At 42.1% G+C, this 25,299-nt stretch overlaps 2 protein-coding genes and 1 non-coding gene across 13 annotated transcripts in view; 2 read left to right on the top strand and 1 right to left on the bottom strand.

Annotated features, from left to right (window-relative positions):
• Positions 1 to 6,943, bottom strand: part of NIF3L1 (NGG1 interacting factor 3 like 1) — a 16,234-nt gene extending 9,291 nt beyond the window's left edge. The window contains exons 1-4 of one of the 8 annotated variants that reach the window (XM_063595530.1): positions 6,789 to 6,812; positions 4,382 to 4,435; positions 3,792 to 4,253; positions 2,763 to 2,925 (exon numbers count right to left, since the gene is read on the bottom strand). In XM_063595530.1, the coding sequence (XP_063451600.1) occupies positions 2,763 to 2,925; positions 3,792 to 4,227 (599 nt within the window). In that variant the 5' untranslated portion in view covers positions 4,228 to 4,253; positions 4,382 to 4,435; positions 6,789 to 6,812. Of the gene's footprint in view, positions 1 to 2,762; positions 2,926 to 3,791 lie in introns of all 8 variants that reach the window. The other 7 variants (XM_055108954.3, XM_003820734.6, XM_034954783.4 and 4 more) reach the window with 7 other exon arrangements.
• Positions 6,827 to 25,299, top strand: PPIL3 (peptidylprolyl isomerase like 3). Of its 4 annotated transcripts, none has more exons than XM_008974157.3 (7): positions 6,827 to 6,936; positions 8,559 to 8,631; positions 10,478 to 10,552; positions 13,834 to 13,927; positions 14,781 to 14,848; positions 19,236 to 19,354; positions 24,743 to 25,299. In XM_008974157.3, the coding sequence occupies exons 2-7, from the start codon at positions 8,629 to 8,631 to the stop codon at positions 24,867 to 24,869; spliced, it is 486 nt and encodes a 161-aa protein (XP_008972405.1). In that variant the 5' UTR covers positions 6,827 to 6,936; positions 8,559 to 8,628; the 3' UTR covers positions 24,870 to 25,299. The 4 variants fall into 4 exon arrangements, with proteins under 4 accessions (XP_008972405.1, XP_003820785.1, XP_008972406.1 ...); XM_003820737.7 differs by lacking the exon at positions 6,827 to 6,936 and adding an exon at positions 7,076 to 7,224; XM_008974158.6 differs by lacking the exon at positions 6,827 to 6,936 and adding an exon at positions 7,104 to 7,231.
• On the top strand, positions 14,447 to 14,553 carry LOC112439245 (U6 spliceosomal RNA). The gene has a single exon (XR_003027527.1). It is a non-coding gene; the product is annotated as a U6 spliceosomal RNA (small nuclear RNA).

Genomic DNA, 25,299 nt, shown 5'->3' with positions numbered 1-25,299 from the left:
GTGGATTACCTGAGATCAGGAGTTCAAGACCAGCCTGGCCAACATGATGAAAACCCATCTCCACCAAAAATACAAAAAAAATTAGCCCGGCGTGGTGGTGGGGCGGGTGGGGTGCCTGTAGTCCCAGCTACTGGGGAGGCTGAGGCAGGAGAATCACTTGGACCTGGGAGGCGGAGGTTACAGTGAGCCAAGATCACACCACTGCACTCCAACCTGGGCAACAGAGTGAGACTCTGTCTCAAAAAAATAAAAAATAAAAAAAATTCCTTCTAGCTTCTTAAAATAACAGCTGCTGGATCCTTCCACAGAACCAGTGAACAGAACATCTACAAATGGGGCTGGGGCAAAATGAATTTTTTTAAAGCCTCAGAGATGATAATTTTAAAACATCATTGAATTTGAGAATGTCCTGGACAGATTCTCAGGCAAACTCCATTCTAATTATAAGGTCTGAGGTGAATACAAAAATCTGCATTTTTTTTTTTTTTTTTTTTTTTTTTTTTGAGACGGAGTCTCTCTCTGTCTCCCAGGCTGGAGTGCAGTGGCGCGATCTCGGCTCACTGCAAGCTCCGCCTCCCGGGTTCACGCCTTTCTCCTGCCTCAGCCTCCCGAGTAGCTGGGACTACAGGCGCCCGCCACCACGCCCGGCTAATTTTTTGTATTTTTAGTACAGATGGGGTTTCGCCAGGATGGTCTCAATCTCCTGACCTCGTGATCCACCTGCCTCAGCCTCCCAAAGTGCTGGGATTACAGGCATGAGCCACCGCGCCTGGCCAAATATCTGCATTTTTAAATAAGCACCTCATTAACAATCACGCAGGAGGCCCTTGGATCACCCTCTAGAGCCTCTCCAAAATTACTGACATCAAGACAGTTTCACATTTAACCATAAACTCTAAATATAATCATAAAATTCTAGAACTAAAGGACACCTTTAAAGATAATCTGGAAGCATTAATTATAAACTCTGCAATCACCTGTGACATTTTAAAAAAGAAAACCAATGCCTTGATCCCTATCTAATGGTAAAACTCAGATATTATCTACAATATGGAAAAACTGGAATCAAACTAAAAAGTCCATCAGTAGGAAGAGGAATGCTCAAAGAAACTACCGTTCATCCATAGTAAGAAACATTACAAGCAATTAAAAATAATGAGAGGTTAGGCAGGGGGCAGTGGCTCATGCCTGTAATCCCAGCACTTTGGGACGTCAAGGTGGACACATGGCTTGAGCCCAGGAGTTTGACACCAGCCTAGGCAACAAGTTAAAACCCCATCTCTACAACAGACAGAACAATTAGCCAGGCACGGTGGCAAGTTATACCTATAGTCCCAGCTATTAGGGAGGCTGCGGTGGGAGGATAGCTTTAGCCTGTGAGGTCAAGGCTGCAATGGGCTGTGATCATGCCACTGCACTGCAGCCTGGGTGACAAAGTGAGACCTTGTCTCTCAAAGATAAAAAATAAAAAACCGGCTGGGCACAGTGGCTCACGCCTGTAATCCCGGCACTTTGGGAGGCTGAGGCAGGTGGATCACGAGGTCAGGAGTTCAAGACCAGCCCACCCAACATGATGAAACCCATCTCTACTAAAAATACAAAAAAAAATTAGCCAGGCATGATGGCAGGTGCCTGTAGTCCCAGCTACTCAGGAGGCTAAGGTAGAAGAATCGCTTGAATCAGGGAGGCGGAGGTTGCAGTGAGCCAAGATCGTGCCACTACACTCCAGCCTGGGTGACAGACCTAGACTTCGTCTCAAAAATAATAATAATAATAATAAATAAATATATAAACCAAAAAAACTCCTATCTCTGCCCTAAATAATGACTGACCTTATAAAGAGGCACTTAATGTATTTTTCCCTTGAAGTGCTTGGCACCTATAGTCCCAGCTAACTGAGAGGCTGAGATAGGAGGACTGCTTGAGGCCAGCAGTTTAAAGCCACGGCAAACTACGATCATACCACTGCACTCCAGCATGGGAGTCGCTTTTTTTTTGAGACAGAGTCTCGCTCTTGTTGCCCAGGCTGGAGTGCAATGGAGCAATCTCGGCTCACTGCAACCTCCGCCTCTCGGGTTCAAGTGATTCTCCTGCCTCAGCCTCCTGAGTAGCTGGGATTACAGGCATGCGCCACTACGCCCAGCTAATTTTGTATTTTTAGTAGAGACGGGGTTTCTCCATGTTGGTCAGGCTGGTCTCAAACTCCTGACCTCAGGTGATCCACCAGCCTTGGCCTCCCAAAGTGCTGGGATTACAGGTGTGAGCCACCGTGCCCAGCCTGGGAGTCTCTTAAAACAAACAAAAAAAGACTATTCAGAAAAATATTTTCCATGATGTTAAATAAAAAGACTGATTTATGAAAATATATATTTAAAATGTAAAGATAAATATAAAAAAGCGCTTGGGAATCACTGATTTGCTGGGAACCAATAAAAGCCTTATCACCACATCACTAGGATCTATCTGTATTCTCTAAAGTAAAAACAACTATCTTTGAACATTACCAGGATTAGAAATACTGTAGGTAAAATGCATAGTATAGTCCCCTGACATAGAAAATACTTAGTGTTACTTACCGTTTTTATTGTTTTGAAAAAATTCCATAGTTCTCCAGGACCCACAAACAAATGAGGAGTATGCTGCTTTGTAAACCAACTCCAGAGAAAACTATTTGTTTCAAGCCTAAATACCAGGGTTATAGACTTTGTAAGGAAGATGCTTACCAATAAATACACACAAAAAAAGAGAAAAATAAATTGTACCTAGCAGAAAAAGAAGTGACAGAAACACCGTCAATTCCTTTCACTGCAGACATGACTTTGTCCAGGTCTTGGGTGTAGTTAACGTTGAATTCTACTCGGTGGTTTCCCTCTGTAGGGTAGTTGGCAGCTTTGGAAGGATGTATGGGCCTGGAGGTACAAGCTCCTAGAGAAAATATTGTGGGAAAATGGGAGTTTTGGGGGGTGAGAGATTAAGATTTAAAAGTAAGATAAACTATTATAGGCAAAATTTCTAAGAAATGACTTTTTTAAAAGATTCATTCTCATGCTTACATAACATACACACATCCCTTAGATATACATCACCAGTCCCCATAATCTAGGGCTTTGGTATGGACATACAAAATCAAATTATTTTCAGAATTATTTTCCAAAAGATTCTTAAATCTCTGAAAAACTTGGACAAGAAAGACTGATTCATACCTTTTCAGATAATACACAGAATGGTCTACTGCTTGGTAAATCTAGCCATGTAAACCATCATTCAGGTTGCAAATGCTCATACTTTATTTGACCACATTAATCCAGATATCATCATAAAAGCTTTAGCCTAAAATGAGTAAAGACTTACTAAAATAAAGCTAAAATCCATCCATCATTCCCTCATTGTGCTAGGCATAAGTAAACATTCACTAAAAACATTCATTAAAACCCTGATGTCTATTTACCTGACTTATCAATCAAGTGTATTCTGGAGAGGCCTGAGCTTTTAATTCAACAAGCATTTTCCAAGTGCCTGGGTGACAGGCATTGTGCCACAAAAGTGAGGAATCATGAAGCTCAGTCCAGTAAGGAAGACTTCTGCTCTCCTTACTCCATAAGAATAAAAAATGTTTCCTTTTTCAAATGCAATTTAACTGCCAAATTTCAGGAACATTATTTTAAAATTATTATATAAAAATGGAATCATGCCCTCCCCAACCCTAAAGCAGTTAAAACTTTACTGGAAAGACATCCTAAAGTTTCAAAGTATTTGCAGGGAAAATATCAAATATGAAAGAGGCTTCTCACCAAGCCCTTTAGCCAACCAGTTGTTGACGCCCTGGGGCGCAGCATCATAGGCTGTGTGAGGAGAGTAGATACCGACTCTGTTCTCCAGAGCCCGGATCACCAGGCGCTCCTTCCAGGTGTTCCAGGTTATGCGCTTCATGGGTCGGAAGATAGGCGGATGGTAGGAGAGAATGAGGTCTGCCTTCTTTTGCAGCACCTCCTCCATCACTTCCTCAGTCAGGTCATTGGTCAGGAAGAGTGTATTTACAGTATGTGGTGGGCTTGGTTCCACCAGTAATCCAACATTGTCCCAACTCTCAGCAAACGAGAGGGATGCAAAGTCATTCAAGGAAGAAAGGAGAGCCTTCAAATCCATGAAGGAACGGGAAGAATTGCAGATCAGGGAATCTACAAACCGGACTGTCGTGGGGACTGGGCGTACGCAAGATGACAACATACAGAAATCAGGTAAAGTTCAAGTTTCTGAAGTCAAAACAAAGAAAATGGTACACAGGTACACTTTAGGCCTGGATCTTTGAGGCATCAAAACATATGGGCAAAAGAGCTGTCGTCATAGAGATCTGGGTTCAAATAGTGGCTCCGCCACTTACCAGCACACTGTAACTTAGGTAAGCCATTTAACCTCTCCAATCTTGTTTTCTCACCTACGAAACAGAGATACTATAACCCACTTCACAGGTCATCCAGAGGAGCAAATGAATTATGTAACCTAGGAAAGCCTGGTACATAATACATAAACGTCCATCCCGTCTCCTGCCTTGCGCACCCTTGTTCTTATTCTCCCTACCCTTGCTTCAACCAACCTCCTCCCTAATCCATTTCTCTAAATATTACCTTTCCTTTTCCCAAGCCCCCTCCAACTTCTTAAATAAAACTTTTCTTGACCTCCCTTTTCAGCATCCTTCCCAAGGCTCCCCACCCCTCAGTATTCTCATAATTCTGTGTGTGCCCATTATGCTAAAGCTACTATGTAATAGGAACTAACTTCAATAAATCTCAGTATCACTAATATAAGCCAGCACTAAATGCTTACTGCATAGAATGACACTGCCCGCCTCCCCTGATTGCAACAGAATTTGGAGTTGGGGTGGTATATACTGGCATTACAATGTGCTTTACCAAAAAACAGAATAATGTGGCGGGGCGCCTGTAATCCCAGCACTTTGGGAGGCCGAGGCGGGAGGATCACAAAGTCAAGAGATAAAGACCATCCTGGCCAACATGGTGAAACCCTGTCTCTACTAAAAATACAAAAATTAGCTGGGCGTGGTGGTGTGCACCTGTAGTCCCAGCTACTCGGGAGGCTGAGGCAGGAGAATCGCTTGAACCCAGGAGGCGGAGGTTGCAGTGAGCCAAGATCATGCCACAGCACTCCAGCCTGGCGAGAGAGCAACACTCCGTCTCAAAAACAAAACAAAACAAAACAAAACAAAAAGAATGTTTAAAATGTCAAGTGCTTTATCAGAATCAAAAATCAAGGAATACATAGGCAGGTCACTCTACAAATGGACAGGGTCAAGGCAGAAGAAGGGAGAAGCCACTGCCCCTTAAGCAACATTTGCTACACAAAGGCCAGGCTCAAGAGGTGGGAGGGGATAAGGTATAGGGTACTTTTCCCAGACAGCCTGTAAGCCTTCTAAGTATCTATATCCAACAAGGAACTGAAAAGGTTGGCAACAGAGGGAAGGTGGGAGGGCAATGGAAAGGTAGAAAAAAACTGCTGGCTCCAAAATATGCACAATTAGTAAATGTTTAATCAAATAACCACAAAAGATAATGCTGTCAACCCCATTCTTAAACTTACCACTTATAAACACTTTTTGAAGAAAAACATTTCATAGTATGCACAATAAGAAAGCATAGCCAATTGTAAATTTGATGAAATATCCATAAGCCAATTATTCCAAAAGCAATTTTTCAACATTTCTATTTAATGAGATGAAGATGCTTGTTTAACACATTATTTGAAGTGATACAGGGTCTCCAAAAACCACTCGAGGTCTTGGAAGTTTGTTTTTGTTTTTTTCTTTTTGACACAGGGTTTCACTAGGCGCCTAGGCTGGAGTGCAGTGGCGTGATCTCAGCTCACTGCAGCCTCGACTTCCTGAGCTCAAGCAGATCCTCCCACCTCAGCCTCCTGAGCAGCTCGGACTACAGGCGCGAAACACCACACCTGGCTAATTTTTGTATTTTTAGTAGAGATGGGGATTCGCCATGTTGCCCAGGCTGGTCTCAAACTCCTGCGCTCAAGTGATCCACCTGCCTCGGCCTCCAAGAGTACTGGGATTACAGGGGTGAGCCACTGCGTCCGGCCTTGGAAGATCTTCTAATGGTCCTCATAGTACTCCATTCTCCAGCATTTTCTACATCTGGCAAGCTCGAAAGTGAAACCCTAGTGGACCATCATGCAGGTTTTGAGTTATTTACTGTTACAGATGAGGAAACTGCGAGGCTACATGGCCACAGTCAACAACGACAACAGAAGGCAACATAGTATGGCGGTTAAGAGCACCGACTCTGAAGCCAGCCTGAATCCGAGAGCCAGAGCTGTGCAACAGCAGGTAAATGACTTATCCTGTGCAGTTTCCTCCTTAATGAAAATAGTGCCCAGGCCACAATATCGCGAGATTTACACGTAATGCTGGAAACAACTCCCGTCCTAGAGTAAGCACTGTTTACTATTAAGCAGCATCAGTAGGGCCCCTTTGCAACCTGCAAACCGCTCCCTCGACGTTACCTCACCTATGCCTCATTTCAGTGCCACTTCAGGCCTTTTCCAGGACAGTGAAAAACCACGAGACACAGCCAGTAAGTCTGAGTCAGGACCCCTGTCCCACTACTGCGCTGTGCTCTGGTGCGGCAGGGCAGTTTTCTGACCCAGTCTCCTCTTCTGCTGTCCTCTGCAGCACCAAGATAACAATCACAGCCGGCCCCAACCGGCACCTACAGCGAAGGTCACAACTACACTCGCGGGTTTTTAAATCGCCCACTACTCACCAGTCCCGGAAACTTCTCTGCGTCACTTCCGGTCCCGCGTCGGCGCTCCGGGTGCTGTGGCAATTGGCTCCCCGTAGCGGGAGAGCTGGGCGGAAGTGGTCCTTTCCGTTTGGCAGCCGAGTGTAAAGCATTGCTTGAGGTTGCCCAGGTAGTTTCGCCTTACACTTCTTGTCCCAGTGCAATTATTAGTAGAGCTCCCTTTCACTGTCAAATTTCTGGTTGGGGATAAATTGCATTGTCGTTTTGATTTGAGATAGGAAGATGAGGGGAGGAAGGAGGTGAGGCGGTAAGGGGCGTTCTCTCTCTTGGGTCCCGCGCCCAACTTCCGCTGGCCCAAAGAAACTATAATTTTGAACCAACAGACCTCTGCTGGCATCTGCGATTGCATTTTTCCTGTTTTAACAACGGCTGTGCTAGACGAAGTGGTGAAGCCCAAGTATGGAGTAACGTCATTAATTCTTTCATTCACTTATTCGAATGCTTGCTGAGTTCTGTGTTGCTACTGGTTTAGTTCTTGGGATACTGCGAGTGAACAGTGGGCGGCGAGGCTGTTGTTGCAACGTCAGAGTAAAAGAAGGACCCTGCACGGCGGCCTCCCAGCACTTCGGGAGGCCGAGGCGGGCGGATCACTTGAAGTCAGGAGTTCGAGACCAGCCTGGCCAACACGGCGAAACCCCGTCTCTACTAAAAATACAAAAATTAGTCGTGCATGGTAGCGCGCGCCTGTAGTCCCACCTACTCGGGAGGCTGAGACACGACAATCACTTGAACCCGGGAGGCGGAGGCGGAGGTTGCAGTGAGCCGAGATCCTGCCACACTGCACTCCAGCCTGGCGACATAACGAGACTCCGTCTCAAAATGAAAAAAAAAAAAAAGAGAAGTTCATAGTATATTACGGATAAGTGCTGTGGTGGAAAAAAAAAAAAGAAGTTCATAGTATATTAGTGATAAGTGCTGTGGTTAAAAAAAAAAAAGAGAGAGAATTTCATAGTATATTAGTGATAAGTGCTGTGGGAGAAGGAAATAGGAATGTCCTAGGGCTGAAGGGCTAAAGCAGTTCTGTGTAGGATTGTCAGGTCAGTTAAACTTGACATTTTTTTTTTTTTTTTTTTTTTTATTTATTTTTTATTATACTTTAAGTTTAAGCAGAAATTTGGAGGTGAGGAAATTAGCCGTAGAGATGTCTGAGTGTAAGAATTCCAGGCAAAAGGGACACCCAATGCCTGGACCCTAAGGGAAGGTATCTGGGTTATTGGGGGACTTGCAAGGAGGCTCTTGAAGAAGAGCAAGCCGGGCAAGTAGGAGATTGGGAGGCTTGAATCGGGTAGGATATCTCGTCATTACTTCTATAGCCGGGTTTTTATTACCTAGGGGATGCCATTAGAGGATTTTTTTTTTTTTGGACGGAGTCTCGCGCTGTCACCCAGGCTGGAGTGCAGTGGCGCGATCTCAGCTCACTGCAGCCTCCGCCTCCTGGGTTCAAGTGATTCTCCTGCCGCAGCCTCCTGAGTAGCTGGGACTACAGGCGCCTGCCACCACACCTGGCTAATTTTTGTGTTTTTAGTAGAGACGGGGTTTCGCCATGTTGGCCAGGCTGGTCTCGAACTCCTGACCTCAAGTGATCCACCCGCCTCGGCCTCCCAAAGTGTTAGGATTATAGGCGTGAGCCACCACGCCCGGCGAGGTTTTTATTTAAAATGTTCGGTAAAGATGAGCGTGTGTGAGTTAAGACAGAAAAATGAGCCGAATTCTTTTTTCTTTTGGGACTAGAGACTTATTTTTGAACTCCCTGTAAGACTGAGAAATCACGTAGTCCTTCCTGAAACCACTAAGAGGAAAAATGGTAAGTTTTGAGCAATTTTTATCTAATGTCTTTCATTATAAGTAATTTTTAGAAATTCAGTCAAGGGCAATAAAAGTTCATGGAAATTGCAGTGGCAAGATGGAGAAATTGTATAATACAGAAGCACTTAATATGGAATAATTCTTTTAAAAAATACACAAAATTACTTTAAAATTCTTTAATGTTGTCACTTAAAATGCACAGAATTTACCTTTTTTTTTTTTTTTTTTTTTTGAGTTTCACTCTTGTCGCCCAGGCTGGAGTGCAGTGGCGTAATCTCAGCTCACTGCAGCCTCTGCCCCCGGGTTCAAGTGATTCTCCTGCCTCAGCCTCCCCAGTAGCTGAGATTACAGGCGCCTGCCACCACGCCCAGCTAATTTTTTGTATTTTTAGTAGAGATGGGGTTTCGCCATTTTGGGCAGACTGGTCTCGAACTCCTGACCTCAGGTGATCTGCCTGCCTTGACCTCCCAAAGTGTTGGAATTACAGGCGTGAGCCAACACGCCCAGCCAGAATTTACCTTTTATGGAGAAAGGTTGATTACAAGATAGATAGAAATGGAAAGGGAGAGTTGAAGGAGCAGAAGAGAATAGACAGGTCTGACAATTTTAATTGGATTATTTTGCTCTAGATCTAAAGTGGGCAACTAGGCTGGGCACAGTGGCTGACACCTGTGATCCCAGCACTTTGGGAGGCGGAGGTGAGAGGACTGCTTGATCCCAGGAGTTCAACACCAGCTTGGGCAACACAGTGAGGCCCCCGTCTCTACTTTTAAAAAAACAATTAAATAAAGTGGGCAACTAGAACCTGAAGTAGAAAAAGGCAATAAGAATAGTGCCCTGCTTCTCCCACACACATCTTTAACCTGCTCATACTCTCTAACTGCTAGGCCAGGCGCGGTGGCTCACGCCTGTAATCTCCGCACTTTGGGAGGCAGAGGTGGGCCAATCACTTGAGGTCAGGAGTTCGAGACCAGCCTGGCCAACATGGTGAAACCCTGTCTCTACTAAAAATACAAAAATTATCTGGGTGTTGTGGCATATCCCAGTAATCCCAGCTACTTGGGAGGCTGAGACAGGAGAATTGCTTGAACCCAGGAGGTGGAGATTGTAGTGAGCCGAGATCGCACCACTGCACTCCAGTGTGGGCGACAGAGCAAGACTCCACCTCAAAAAAAAAAAAAAAAAAAAGGAGAAATGAAAAAGGAACCCTCCAAATTGTTTTCTCCCTCTCTGGAATACAGTATCATATCAAGGGGTATACAGGTTACAGAAAAACAGGTACAACAAAAACAAAAAGCAAGCAAGAAAGCACTGTGGTTATCTCTGCACATTTAAGATTTAGAAACACTGACACTTGTTATATTTTTGTTAGTCGAGAAGGGAATTATTTTTTAACCCTATTTCTCAGAATTAAATTACCTAAGGAAAATGGTGGAAATTATGTTTTGAAAAATCATTTTCTCATTATTTTTCTATAAATAAGGATGTTGGTGAATTGCCATGTACATCAATAATACATAACAATTGTTTTTATTTTTCTTGATAAAAAATTCAAAGTTAAAATAATTCTTTCCATCAAAATATTTACTTCCAAATTTTTATCATGGATACTACTTAACCGTAACATTTATATTCTGGAGTTTTTTCTCTACTGTTGAGATCAATTTTGAGAAAAAAGTACAACTTACCTCTAAGAGCTGCTTTGTGGATGGGTCATCTCTGAAGCAGTATTTCTGTCTGTTTTTATTCAGATTATCATCTTGAATATCCACACAGGGAAATAAACAATGCATAAAGTCACCTAAATAAATTTCATTTGTTCTCACATTTTCTCTCCTTTTTAGTCTGTGACACTGCATACAGATGTAGGTGATATTAAAATTGAAGTCTTCTGTGAGAGGACACCCAAAACATGTGAGGTAAGTACTATTATTTACATATTCAACATCAGTTAATACAACAAGATAACCACTTTGGAATTGAATAATCTAACCTAAATAACAACAACAAAACTTTCTGTAAAACCATTGTTAGGGAAAACTAGCCATCCTAACTTCTGGCCTGATTTCCACTTATTTGTCCAATGTCAAAGGTGGATCAAAGAGAACGTAGATAATTTTTCGGTAACGATAGAGTAGCCAATATCTTTTTCTTTTGAACTAATTTTCTTCAGGAAACGTAATCATTAGGACATTATATTACTTTTTTTCTTTCTTTTTATTTATTTATTTATTTATTTATTTTTTGAGATGGAGTCTCGCTGTGTCCCCCAGGCTGGAGTACAATGGCGCGATCTCGGCTCACTGCAACCTCCGCCTCCTGGGTTCAAGCAATTCTTCTGCCTCAGCCTCCCGAGTAAGTGGGATTACAGGCGTGCGCCACCATGCCTGGCTAATTTTTGTATTTTTAGTAGAGAGAGGGTTTCACCATGTTGGCCAGGCTGGTCTCGAACTTCTAACCTCAGGTGATGCATGCACCTCAGCCTCCCAAAGTGCTGGGATTACAAGCATGAGCCACTGCACCTGGCCCTTTTTTTTTTTTTTTTCTCAAGACGGAGTCTTGCTCTGTCACCCAGGCTGGAGTGCAGTGGCATGATCTTGGCTCACTGCAACCTTCGCCTCTGGGGTTCAAACGATTCTCCTGCCTCAGCCTCCCAAGTACCTGGGATTACAGGCACCCACCACCATGCCCAGCTAATTTTTATATTTTTTTAGTAGAGACGGGGTTTCACCATGTTGGCCAGGCTGGTCTCAAACTTCTGACCTCAGGTAATCCACCTGTCTCAGCCTCCCAAAGTGTTGGGATTATAGGCATGAGCCTCCGTGCCCGGCAGGATATTATATTAAAGAATTGTTGTATACTTTTTTTTTTTTTTTGAGACAGGGTCTTGCTCTGTTGCTCAGACTGGAGTGCAGTGGTGCAATCACGGCTCATTGCAGCCTCAACCTCCTGTGCTCAAGCAATCTTCCCACCTTGGCCTCCTAAGTAGATAGGACTACAGGCGTGTGCCACCATGCCAGGCTAATTTTTTTTTAATTTTTTATAATGACGAAGTCTCACTATGTTGCCCAACTTGGTCTCGAACTCCTGGTCTCCAGCCATCCTCCCATCTCAGCTTCCTGAAGTGTTGGAATTACAGGCATGAGCCACCATGCCTGGCCTGTTCTATACATTATTTCGCCTGTTTATTTTTATTTATTTATTTTTTTATTTATTTTTTGAGACAGAGTTTTGCTCTTGTGGCCCAGGCTGGAGTGCAGTGGCCCAATCTTGGGTCACTGCAACCTCTGCCACCCAGGTCCAAGGGATTCTCCTGCCTCAGCCTCCCAAGTAGCTGGGACTATAGGCGCCAGCCACCATGCCCAGCTAATTTTGTATTTTTAGTAGAGATGGGGTTTCACCATGTTGATCAGGCTGGTCGCGAACTCCTGACCTCAGGTGATCCACCCGTCTTGGCTGCCCAAAGTGCTGGGATTACAGGCATGAGCCACCGCACCCGGCCTGTGTCACCTGTTTAAATGACAAGGGTGGAAGGAAGAAGAGTCACCTGTGTATATTCATTTATTCAACAATTATTTATGGCTGGGCATGGTGGCTCACATCTATAATTCCAGCACTTTGGGAGGCTAAGGTGAGCTCAGAAGTTCTAGGCTTACCTAGGCGATATAGTGAGACCCCCGTCTCTACAAAACAATACAAAAATTAGCCAGGTGTTGTGGTGTGACCCTGTTGTCCCAGCTACAAGGGGGGCCAAGGTGGGAGAATTGCTTGAGCCTAGGAGGTCAAGACCGTAGTGAGCTCTGATCACACTGCTGCACTCCAGCCTAGGTGACAGAGCAAGACCCTGTCTCAAAACGAAACAAAAAACCCATTATTCGTGAAAGGCTATCTTGCCCCAGAGTCTGGAGATACAGTGATGAGCAACAGACATTCCTTACCCTCATGGAGCCAATATTTTAGTTGTAAAAATAAGCAGAGCAGGAAAATTAAGTAATTATATTTTTAAGAAATTATTTTCATTTATTTATTTATTTTTTTAAAGATAGAGATGAGGTCTTACTATGTTGCCCAGGCTGGTCTTGAACTCCTGGACTCAAGTGATCTTCCTGCCTCCCAAAGTGCTGAGATTACAGGTGTGAGCTGCTGTGCCTGGCCTAAAATTAAGTAATTCTAAAAGATGATAATGCCTTGAAAAAAATTAAGTGTTGAGATAGAGAATAATGGGAAAGGAAGAAGGTGAGGGCAGGCGTAGCCAATAAACTAATACTTAAATTAAATGCAAAGGTATGAGGGCATCTCCATGGAAAGAGGTATAAAAAGAATATTCCAGGTATTCAGATTCAGAAAAAGTTGTGAAATAAAATTTTAAAAAATTCCAAGACCAGGCACGGTGGCTCACACCTGTAATTCCAGCACTTCGGGTGGCTGAGGCAGGAGGATCATTTGAGCTCAGGAGTTCAAGACCAGCCTGGGCAACATAGGGAGACACTGTCTCTACAAAAAAAAAAAAAAAAAAAAGAACATTCCAGATATAGAAATCTCAGGTACAGAGTCCCCCAGGTAAGAAAAGCTGCCCCTTTTGGATTAATTGTCAGAATGCCGATGGAGTTTAGGTAGTAAGCAACAAGAAAACAGTTCTTAGTATATGTGATGAGGAGATAAGCCAGGTACTGCAGGGCTTGTTAGGCCCTGCTGAAGATTTTCTTTTTGTTTTTGGTTGTTTTTTTTTTTTTTTTTTTTGAGACGGAGTCTCTGTCGCCCGGGCTGGAGTGCAGTGGTGCGATCTCGGCTCACTGCAACCTCCGCCTCCCAAGTTCACACCATTCTCCTCCCTCAGCCTCCAGAGTAGTTGGAGGCGCCTGCCACCACACCCAGCTAATTTTTTGTATTTTTAGTAGAGATGGGGTTTCACCATAGCCAGGATGGTCTCGATCTTCTGACCTCGTGATCCACCCACCTCGGCCTCCCAAAGTGCTGGGATTACCGGCGTTAGCCACCATGCCCGGCGAAAGATTTTGTATTTTATTTCAAGAGGAGAAGGAAGCTATTGAAGTGTTGTAGGCAGGGAAATGACATCCAAAGTAATGACAACAGTCATAGTTTAAATATGCTGCTATCACGTTTTCAGTAAATATGATTGGTTTTTTGTCTTAACTGGGTTTCTGCTGCATCATTTCTCAATCATTTTTACTCCCTTCAGAATTTCTTGGCTCTTTGTGCCAGTAATTACTACAATGGCTGTATATTTCATAGGAATATCAAGGGTTTCATGGTTCAAACAGGAGATCCAACAGGTAAGTTATTCCATTAACTAAGATCTAAGGAACTGAATGTATAGTATGAAGAAGTGGGTAAAAGAAGAGGAATTAAATACATGGAGTTTTTGTTTTGTTTTGTTTAATAAGTTCTGTTCTACAAGTACAGAACATGTAGATTTGTTACATAGGTATATGTGTGCCATGGTGGTTTGCTGCACCTATCAGCCCATCCTCTAGGTTTTAAGCCCAGCATGCATTAGCTATTCGTCCTAATGCTCTCCCTCCCCTTGCCCCCCACCCCACAACTCGCCCTGCTGTGTGTTGTTCCCCTCCTTGTGTCCATGTGATCTCATTGTTCAACTCCCACTTATGAGTGAGAATATGCGGTGTTTGGTTTTCTGTTCCTGTGTTAGTTTGCTGAGAATGATGGCTTCCAGCTGCATCCATGTCCCTGCAAAGGACATGATCTCATCCTTTTTACGGCTGCATAGTATTACATGGTGTAATTTTAAAGCAGAAATTATTAGCACCTACCCCTAAAATGTGAACAATATTGTGCTCACTTTGGCAGCACATATACTAAAATTTGAACAATACAGAGAAGATTAGTGTGGCCCCTGCACAAGGATGAGACACAAATTTGTGAAGCTTTTCATACTTAAATATATATGAACAATATTTATAAGGAGGGTTATTCTTTTTTGTTTTTTGTAGGTCTGTTTTAATCTTCAGGTCTGTGAAGTTAAATTTGGGGAATTAGGAGAGGCCATATCAAATTTTGTCTATATTTAAGCAGTCAAACTATAAAGTATTCCTTAAGTTTTGGGAAATGAACTTGTTTTCAATTTTAATTAAATACTTCTTTTGATTTGCTTCACTTGTAATATAGGAACTGGAAGAGGAGGCAACAGTATCTGGGGCAAGAAGTTTGAGGATGAATACAGTGAATATCTTAAGGTAAATCCTCAATGCTTTAAAAATCTATTTTCTCATGCCTTGGTTATGCATGGAAACTTTGATACATGTGTCATAGTGATACAAGTTAACATCATTGCAAAATGAACATACTTTTTTATAGTTTTTGTACATTTGACAAATGATGTCGGGGAGACTTGATAAACGGTGATCCTAGCCTGACATGTGTACTGGAATCCCACCACCACGTGGCTCTTGATATTAAGTGAGTTCATCTTTGAATCTAACCTGAAATGTTTAACTAGTAGTGTACCAAAGAGGCTTAATATCTCACCATAAAATTCATGTTGAATGACATGAAACAGTGGCCTTTTTTGAGAGTGGGGAGGAAAGACTATCAAACTTCCTGGTTGCAATGTTGCCCATTATCAGTACCCAGCTTTTATCATCTTCTGTTAGATGTTTGAACATCCCTGTATTAATTTGACTTAATACCTGTGGTAGATCACAACTAGATTAAAGAGTAGTGCATATAAATAGTCTTTACCATGGTAAAATTAGGGATTTTTAATTTTCTTTGTTATATTTTTCTGTGTTTTTCAAACCTCTGTGGAGTCATTTTTTTTTTTGTCTAAAATTAAAAATTAGTGCATGCCTAGTTTTAAAAATCAATCCCACTTCCCAGAGATAACTTCAGTTGATGACTTATTATGTGGTCTTTCAAACTTTGTATCTCCATAGAATGATAACTTTATGATTAGAAAAAGAGCGATGAAGTATTCTCAACCAGGGCCGGGTACAGTAATCCCAGCACTTTGAGAAGCCCAGTAAGGAGGATTGCTTGAGGCCAAGAGTTTGAAACCAGCCTGGGCAACATAGTGAGACCCCCATCTCCACAAAAAAATACAAATATTAGCCTGTTATAGTGGCGTGTGCCTGTAGTCCCAGCTACTCAAGAGGCTGAAGTGGGAGGATTGCTTGAGCCCAGGAGATCAAGGCTGCAGTGAGCCAAGATCATGCACAGAACGAGACCCCACTCAAAAAAAAAAAAAAAAAAAGTCTACTCAATCAAAATATGCAGTTTAAGTGTATTATTATATTTCCATTACATTAAAATGTACCCACAAAAATTCTGAAAAAAATTCATTGCAGTGTTTATCTCTGGATGATGAGACTAGGAGTAATTTCTTTTCTTTTTGCTTTTTTTAAAACCTTTTTTTAGAGACAGGGTCTTGCTCTGTCCCCTGGGCTGGAGTGCAGTGATGCATTCTTGGCTCACTGCAGCCTAAATTTTCTGGGCTCAGGTGATCCTCCCACCTCAGCCTCCAGAGTAGCTGGGACTACAGGTGCATGTCACCATGCCTGGCTAATGTTTGTATTTTTTGTACAGATGGTGTCTCACTATGTTGCCCAAGCTGGTTCATTTTACTTTTCTATTGTAAGGAAATGTATTAGTTTTGTTACAGGAGTTGAGGCTGGGAGGTGATAAACTTTTTGAAAAGTCAATTTTTTCCTGAATGAATAACTAAACAATTTTTTAGGTATTAATTATTACATTAATGACTGCTTCCATATACCAGCTGAAAACCAGAGACTGGCTATGACAGAATCACCTGTGGAACTTTGTTGTTTGTTTTTGAGACTGGGTCTCACTCTGTTGCCTAAGCTGAGTGCAGTGGCCTGATCACGGTTCACTGCAGCCTTGACCTGAGCTCAAGCAGTTTCTCCTGCCTCAGCCTCTCAAGTGGCTGGACCACAGGAGTGCACCACCGTGCCCAGCTAATTTCTGATTTTTTGTAGAGACGAGGTCTTGCTCTGTTGCCCAGTCTGGTCTGAAACTCCTGGACTAAGATGATCCTCCTGTCTTGGCCTCCCAAAGTGTTGGGATTATAGGAGTGAACCACTGCACTTGGCTGGAAGTTTTAAAACTGTAACAGATCACGGCCTTGCCCTCCTAAAAATAAAGTCAGTAGGGCTGGTTAGGACTTAGACTATATTTTAAGGTTCCTAGATGATTCTTTTGCAGGCAGAGTTAAGAACCATTATATAGGCCGGGCGCGGTGGCTCACGCCTGTAATCCCAGCACTTTGGGAGGCCGAGGCGGGCGGATCACGAGGTCAGGAGATCAAGACCATCCTGGCTAACACAGTGAAACCCCGTCTCTGCCAAAAAATACAAAAAATTAGCCGGGTGTGGTGGTGGGTGCCTGTAGTCCCAGCTACTTGGGAGGCTGAGGCAGGAGAATGGCCTGAACCCGGGAGGCAGTGCTTGCAGTGAGCCGAGATCGTGCTGCTGCACTCCAGCCTGGGCGACAGAGTGAGACTCCGTCTAAAAAAAAAAAAAAACATTATATTATACAACTTATACACCAAGATTGTGGATATGTATTGACTCTTCATATATTCTGGCCCAGGAATTCCATTCCCAAATGTTTACTCAAGAGAAACTTGTAAATTTGCACCAAGAGACATGTACAGGAGTGTTCTGATGTACTGTTTGTAATAGCAAAAGTCTATGAACAACCCAAATGTCCACTGATTGTAGATGAAGCACTATGTAGATTGTGGATAAATTGTAGTATATTCAGTAGTGAAATATCACATAGTAGTAAAAAAATAGTAATAAACTATGGCTATATGTACATGTATGACCTTAGAAATGTAACAATGTTATTTGTAGAAAGCATTTCCCAGAAGACTAAAATGTTACGATGTAATTATATTCAGAAGGAAAAGGAAAGAATGTGTTGTTTAGGCATGCGTAAATGTGTTAGGGCTGGGCACAGTGGCTCACTCTTGTAATCCCAGCACTTTAGGGGGCCGAGGTGAGAGGAACAAGTACTTGAGGCCAGGAGTTTGAGATCAGCCTGAGCAACATATTGAGCCCTCATCTCTACTAAAAGTTAAAAAATTAGCCAGGTATGGAGGTGTACATCTGTAGTCTCAGCTACTCAGGAGGCCAAGGTGGAAGGATTGCTCGAGCCTAGAAGGTCAAGGCTACAGTGAGCTATGATTCCACCACTGCACTCTAACCTGGGTGACAGAGCGAGACCCTGTCTCTAAAAAAAAAAAAAAAGAAAAAATGAAAAAAAAAATATTAGAATAGTGGTTACCTCTTGTAGAGGCTGAGGTAATAGATGGAGAGGAGCACATGGATATATGTAATTAATTGGTAACTTTTATTTTTTCTTGAGCTCCCATTATTCAATGAATTGGTAAATTTTAACTCTGAAAGCTGGGAAATATGTTAATGGGTGCTTATTTTATTAACTTACATTTTTATTAACTATATTTTTGTGTATGTATTAAATATTGTGTATGTATTAAATATTACATGCGTATGTATTTAATATTACATTTGATTGGTGGACACCTTTTAGGGAGACAAGCATTAATATTTTGATATAGGTGCTTCTCTATGACTTATTAGCGTCACCCAATGAATAGCTAAAGCTAGAGTAATTGGTGGAGTTGTAGTGTATTACAGGCACCTCCCTGTAACATAGTTCACAGTTACATCTTCATTCTTATCAGTAAGGTCCTTTTAATTTCTATACACTGTCTCTTGTAAACAAATACTATCATGATAGTAGAGCTAGGTGAGACCTTTCTTAGATCGTTCAGTCCTGGGGTTATAAACTGACTGCCCATGAGTGGAACACCCACAGATGCATTATCTGTGGCCATTAGTTAAAAAAAATATATTTAATGTCATTAATCAAGAGATAGCCTATTCATTTTGCCAGACTTCATCTCTCTTTAATGTTTACATTCTGCCCAATTGTCAGTTTATCTGCTTGACCCTTGTGAGCATCTGAGTTATAAATAGACCCTTGAACTAGTCCAGCCTCCCTTGTTTTACAGATAAAGAAACTAGCAAGAGTCCATTGTATGTGAGAAGAGATTGTGGGCATTTTGGTTTTGTTGCCTGCCTGATCGTTTCATTCCAGCACACTATTCCTTAATATAAATATAAGGATTATTTCTATTATTTGTTGGTATTGCAAAAAGTGTCCATGGATGTATTTCTTCAAAGTGAAAATGAAATTAATTGAGAAATATTATTTGATATATTAACCTTTTACATACAAGTTTTCAAGGGTACAGAAAAGGCAGAAACTGAACATTTGGATTACCCCTAATAGAGAGAAGTTGGTTAAATGTTTTCTTGCTCCCTTAAATATTGTGAAGGTAAAGATTGAATGTCTTGGCTGGGTGTGGTGATTCACACCTGTAATCCCAACACTTTGGAGGCTAAGGCAGGAGGATCACTTGAGCCTAGGAGTTAGAGACCAGCCTGAGCAACATAGTGAGACCCCCATCTCAAAATATTTTTAAAAAAGAAAACAAAGGTGTGCCTGTCTTGTTTCAATACTATATTTGGGATGGTTATATAAAACACAGTTAATACTTTGATGTGTCTTTTTCAGCACAATGTTAGAGGTGTTGTATCTATGGCTAATAATGGCCCGAACACCAATGGATCTCAGTTCTTCATCACCTATGGCAAACAGCCACATTTGGACATGAAATACACCGTATTTGGAAAGTGAGTATTCTGGTTATGGTTTTCTTTTAGCATTTCAATGCAAGTGGTGCATATGCTTAGCTGTGACAGTAGCATAACTAATATTGAAAAGAGTGACGCCGAGCACAGTGCCTCACACCTGTAATCCCAGCACTTTGGGAGGCCAAGGTGGGCAGATTGTCTGAGGTCAGGAGTTTGAGACCAGCCTGGCCAATGTGGCAGAACCCCTGTCTCTACTAAAAATATTTTAAAAAATTAGTTGGATGTGGTGGCACACACCTGTAGTCCCAGCTACTCAGGAGGCTGAAGCAGGAGAATTGCTTGAACCTGGGAGGCGGAAGTTACAGTGAGCCGTGATCATGCCATTGCTCTCCAGCCTGGGCGACAGAGTGAGACTCTGCCTCAAAAAAAAAAAAAATGAAAAGAAAGAAAAGAAGAGTGGTGTGAGAGCTAAACGTACCTGGAGTTTAAGTCTACCACTTAGCAACCCTGTGACCTTGGGAAAGTTATAATCTCCCCGAGCCTTATTTTCCTTATTTTGTAAAAGAGGCCAGTAATTTTTCAATATTGTTATGCAAATTAACATAGTATATCTATTTTCTTTTTCTTTTTCTTTTTTTGAGACGAAAGGCTCTGTCGCCAGGCTGGAGTGTGGTGCAGTAGCACAGTCATGGCTCATTGCAGCCTCAACCTCCTGGTCTCAAGTGATCTTCTCACCTCAGCCTCTTGAGTAACTGGAACCACAAATGTGTACCATCATGCGCAGCTACTTTAAAAAAAAAAACAAAAAAAACACTTTTTTTTTAGAGACAGGGTCTCACTATGTTGCCCAGGCTGGTCCATTTTCATTAATGATAGCATTTCACAGCAACTAACAGATCTGAAAAATAGTGGCTTAAACAAGATGGACTGGCATGGTGGTTCCATTTTGTTACCAGTGTTCTAGGCGCCTCTGTCATAATATTGGCAGCACAGCTCTTATCAAAACTTCTGTGTATCAGGGAGGAAAGGGGAGGAAAGACAAAAGGTGCTTGCCAGCTGATTCACCTTTTTTAATTAACAGAACTTTCCCAGGTCTGTAATCCCAGTGCTTTGGGAGGCTGAGACAGGAGGATCACTTGAGGCCAGGAGTTCAAGACCAGCCTGTGCAACATAGCAGAACCCATCTCTACAAAAAAAATTTAAAAATTAGCCAGGTGTGGTGACACACACCTGTAATCCCAACTACTCAGGAGGCTGAGGTGGGAGAATCACTTGAGCCCAGGAGTTCCAGGCTGCATGAACTGAGATCACACTACTGTACTCCAGCCTGGGCAACAATGATACCCTATCTCTAAAAAAAAAAGATAGAAAAAAAGAAAAGCCGGGTGCGGTGGCTCACACCTGTAATCCCAGCACTTTGGGAGGCCAAGGAGGGCAGATCATGAGGTCAGGAGATCAAGACCATCCAGGCCAACATGGTGAAACCCCATCTCTACTAAAAATACAAAAATTAGCTGGGGGCAGTGGTGCGTGCCTGTAATCCCAGCTACTCAGGAAGCTGAGGCAGGAGAATGGCTTGAACCCTGGAGGTGGAGATTGCAGTGAGCCAAGATTGCGCCACTGCACTCCAGCCTGGTGACAAAGTGAGACTCCGTCTCAAAAAAAAAACTTTCCCAGAAGACCCAGAACTTAGTAATGTGACCACTCCTTACCTACAATGGAGGGTAGAAAATGTATTTCAGCCACATTGCCACCCTTACTAAAATTAGATTTCTCTGAGTAAGAAGAATGGCTCCTAGGAAGGTGTTTCACAGTTTCTGCCAGGGTATCTATTAAAAGTACTATGTCTGGGAGTTGCTTTTATAAATCAGTGGGAAGTCAGTTTGTCTGTTCGTTCAACAAATAATTATCATGCTTAATAAACCAAGGCACAATTCTAGAGTTTGTTCTATTTAATAGTTTGGATGCCAAATTAGGTTAATTAAAAATAGAGGACTCCCAGTCTAGGTAACATAGTGAAACCCCGTCTCTACAAAAACATTTAAAAATTATCCAGGTGTGGTGGCTCACACCTATGCTCCCAGCTACTTGGGAGGCTGAAGTGAGAGGATTGCTGGGCTCAGGGTGTCAAGGCTGCAATGAGATCTAGACAGATCTTTTCTTTTTCATTCCATATACATGTGTCTAATTTACACATTAATAATAATCAAGGAAAAAAGAAATATTACAACATCTAGTAGTTTTTTTATGTTTGTAAATAACCCAGTTTCCCTCTTATTTTCTCCCTTAACCAACATCATTCAAAATTATTGTTCAGTTATTACCAGGACTCATTTTACTGGATTTGCGACAAAACTGTAGAGTTTAGAACAAAGATTAACCTTAGGTTCATTAATTCCTTGTTTGTTGTATACAGATGCACACACATTTTTCTGGGAAGATGATCCAGTAACTTTCCTCTAGTTCTCCAAGGGGTCCGTTTCCCAGATACTTGACTCTACTTAACTGCCTCAGTTCTACCTGCTGGGTTTTTTTAGCTTTTTACCTGAGACCTATGTTTTCTACCTCCTCTGTTTCTCTTACTGACCTAGAAGGTGGGATAGCCTTTAAGACTTATAATTTAAAGACTTAAATGTCTATATTTAGGGGTAAAATCAAAATGTTTTGGTTGAAGTACCCATTTTGTGAAAATGCAAAATAAAATGCAAATCTGCTAATTTTTTTTTTTTTTTTTTTTTTTTTTGGAGACAGAGTCTCACTCTGTCGCCCAGGCTGGAATGCAGTGGTGCCATCTCAGCTCGCTGCAAGCTCACCCTCCTGGGTTCACGCCATTCTCCTGCCTCAGCCTCCCAAGTAGCTGGGACTACAGGCGCCCGCCACCGCGCCTGGCTAATTTTTTGTATTTTTAGTAGAGACGGGGTTTCACCGTGTTAGCCAGGATGGTCTCAATCTCCTGACCTCGTGATCCGCCCGCTTTGGCCTCCCAAAGTGCTGAGATTACAGGCGTGAGCCACTGCACCAGGCCTACAAATCTGTTAATTTTTTAAAGTACATACCAGTGGTTGAGAATCCCTAATCTGAAAATTAAAAATTAGGAATTTTTTGAGCACTGACATGATGCCACAAGTAGAAAATTCCACGTCTGACCCCATGTGACGGGTTGCAATCAAAATGCAGTCAGATGACCAGGTGCAGTGACTCACGCTTGTAATCCTAGCACTTTGGGAGGCCAAGGCGGGCAGATCACGAGGTCAAGAGATCAAAAGCCACTCTTTCTTAGCAAATGTTTTAGACTGAAATTTCCAAAACTTGTATTTGAAGAATAGCTCTCAATATATTTTTTCTTGCTGGTAACATGAAGTGGGATTGCTGGAGGCTGAGTTAACTGTCAGTCTTCTCTTCTCCTATTTTTATTCTTGTTGTTATCCAGAAGCAAAAAGTAGAAATGCCATAATTAGGCCAGACATGGTGGCTCATGCCTATAACCCCAGCACTTTGGGAGGCTGAGGTGGGCAGATCACTTGAGGTCAAGAGTTTGAGACCAGCCTGGCCAATGTGGTGAAATCCCATCTCTACTAAAAACACAAAAATTAGCTGGGCATGGGGGCATGTGCCTGTAGTCCCAGCTGCTTGGGAGGCTGATGCAGAATTGCTTGAACCTGGAGGAAGAGGCTACAATGAGTCGAGATAGTGCTATTGCACTCCAACCTGGGCAATGGAAGTGAGACTCCATCTCAAAAAAAAAAAAAAAAGAAAGAAATACTATAATTAAACAATTAACTGCCGGGCTTGGTGGCTCATGCCTGAATCCCAACACTTTGGGAGGCCAAGGCGGGCGGATCACCTGAGGTCAGGCCAGACCAGCCTGGCCAACATGCTGAAACTCCGTCTCTACTAACAATACAAAAATTAGCCAGGCGTGGTGGTAGGCTCCTATAATCCCAGATACTCGGGAGGCTGAGGCAGGAGAATTGCTTGAACCCGGGAGGCAGAGGTTGCAGTGAGCCAAGATCACACCATTGCACTCCAGTCTGGGGGACCAGAGTGAGACTTCATCTCAAAAAAAAATAAAACAAGTACGAAGTGGAGTGGTCATCTACTTTAGGACTCTCATTGTAGGGCAGTATTGCTAATAGTGTCATCTACGTACTTTCTCCATGTATTTCCTGTAGCAAAGAAATCTTTATGACTAGTGTGTTGTAATAAGACACACATATTTGGACTTCATCCATAGTTTCCAGCATAGTTCTTTTAAAAACCTTGCAATTTCCTGAGTGACAGGAGTGAAAGGAATATTTTATTGTTCATAATAAACCCCATTCAACCATACCTGAGTTTATGCTAATGAGGTGACTCTTGGTGGGGTTCTAGATAGCTTCAGTATGGAGGGCTGGTTGCCAGAGGAATCAGCCATGTATTTTTAGAGGGCTGGAACATTCAGTGACCTCCTATTCTTGACCTCTGGGAAGGAGAGAAGGGCTGGAGATTGAGTTCCAGTCACCAGTGGCCAGTGATTTAATTAATCGTGCCTACCTAATGTGCCCTCCGTAAAAACCCTAAACAGGGTTTGAGAGCTTCCAGGTTGGTGAACACAAGTAGATACTAAGAGGGTAACACACCCCGAGAAGAGCATGGAAGCGCCGTGCCCCTCTCTCAGACTTTGCCCTATGCATCTCCTCCATTTGGTTGTTCCTGAGTTGTAATCTTTATAATAGCCCATAATAATAAATAAAGTGCTTTCCTAGGTTCTATGAGCCATTTTTGAAAATTATTGAACAGAGCTGGGGGGCATGAAAAATCCCAAATTATATCATGGTTAGTCAGATAGTACAGATCACAATCGGGACTTGGAACTGGCATCCGAAGTGGTAGGGGCTGTCTTGTGGGATTAACCGGGGTCTCTGTTCACTTCTTGTAGTTAGTGTCACAATTAAATTGTAGGGCCAGGTGTGGGGGCATGCACCTATAGTCCCAGTGAGATCCTGTCTTTAAAAAAATAAATAAAATTTTGAAAAAATAATTAAGTTGTGGGATACCCAGAGAATTGGAGAACTGGGAAAACCCACACATTTGGTGTTGGAAGTATGAAAGTGTAGAAAAACAGTTTGTTTTCCCTTTAACTGGTTATATTAGTCCCATTTGTAGCTGTTCTCTGTCACTGTATGAATGGGGTAGAATATAATTTTAGGTATATTGGTGGAAATATTCCTACCCTTTGTATTGTTGACTAAGGGCATAAAAGTAAATTATTTCTGAATTTTGATCCATATCTATGATGGAAAATCAACATTTTGTTGTACATTCAACTAGAGAACTCAGAGATCTGTAAGACTTGATTATTTTTTAAAGAGACTGTAATTGTCATAGATATGGATATCATGTTTCAATTTAAGGAAATTTTCATATGTTATATTGTTTCTCTTTCAGGGTAATAGATGGTCTGGAAACTCTAGATGAGTTGGAGAAATTGCCAGTAAATGAGAAGACATACCGACCTCTTAATGATGTACACATTAAGGACATAACTATTCATGCCAACCCATTTGCTCAGTAGCTATGATAGACCTGGACAAATAACTTGACAAATTGCTGGAACACACTTATTGTGGTTTACCCGGTTTTAATTATGTCAGAGATTGCATCATCCTTCTGCTTGTTTACAACTATGATTTTCTATGAAATGGTGGTACCAAGGGGCGCCCAACAGCTTTTATCCCCATTCTTAGAGCATATTCTTTATTATAATGATTATCCAACATATTTCTTTAATTTTAATACAAAAAATACATCATTTAATTTTTTGTTACATATAAACATTCATTTTTAAATGCTGAGCCTCAAGTGCAGGCATTTTTGAGTGGCCTGATTACATATTCCTCCCACAGCAAGTCCGTATCCTGGAAGTGTTATTTTATAATAAAATTAAAAATGTTTTAAAGAATTAAATCGTAGGACAAATTAATTAAAATATTGTGTAAAATTAC

This window comes from Pan paniscus, chromosome 13, assembly GCF_029289425.2.
Source record: "Pan paniscus chromosome 13, NHGRI_mPanPan1-v2.0_pri, whole genome shotgun sequence".
In the NCBI taxonomy this organism is placed as follows: domain Eukaryota; kingdom Metazoa; phylum Chordata; class Mammalia; order Primates; family Hominidae; genus Pan; species Pan paniscus.
This window is presented reverse-complemented; position numbering and strand designations above follow the sequence as displayed.

Excerpts from the sequence above, each read along its gene's own strand:
- PPIL3 (XM_008974157.3), top strand. Across the intron at positions 10,553-13,833 it reads GGACACCCAAAACATGTGAG|AATTTCTTGGCTCTTTGTGC; the intron begins GTAAGTACTATT and ends TACTCCCTTCAG. Across the intron at positions 13,928-14,780 it reads TCAAACAGGAGATCCAACAG|GAACTGGAAGAGGAGGCAAC; the intron begins GTAAGTTATTCC and ends CTTGTAATATAG.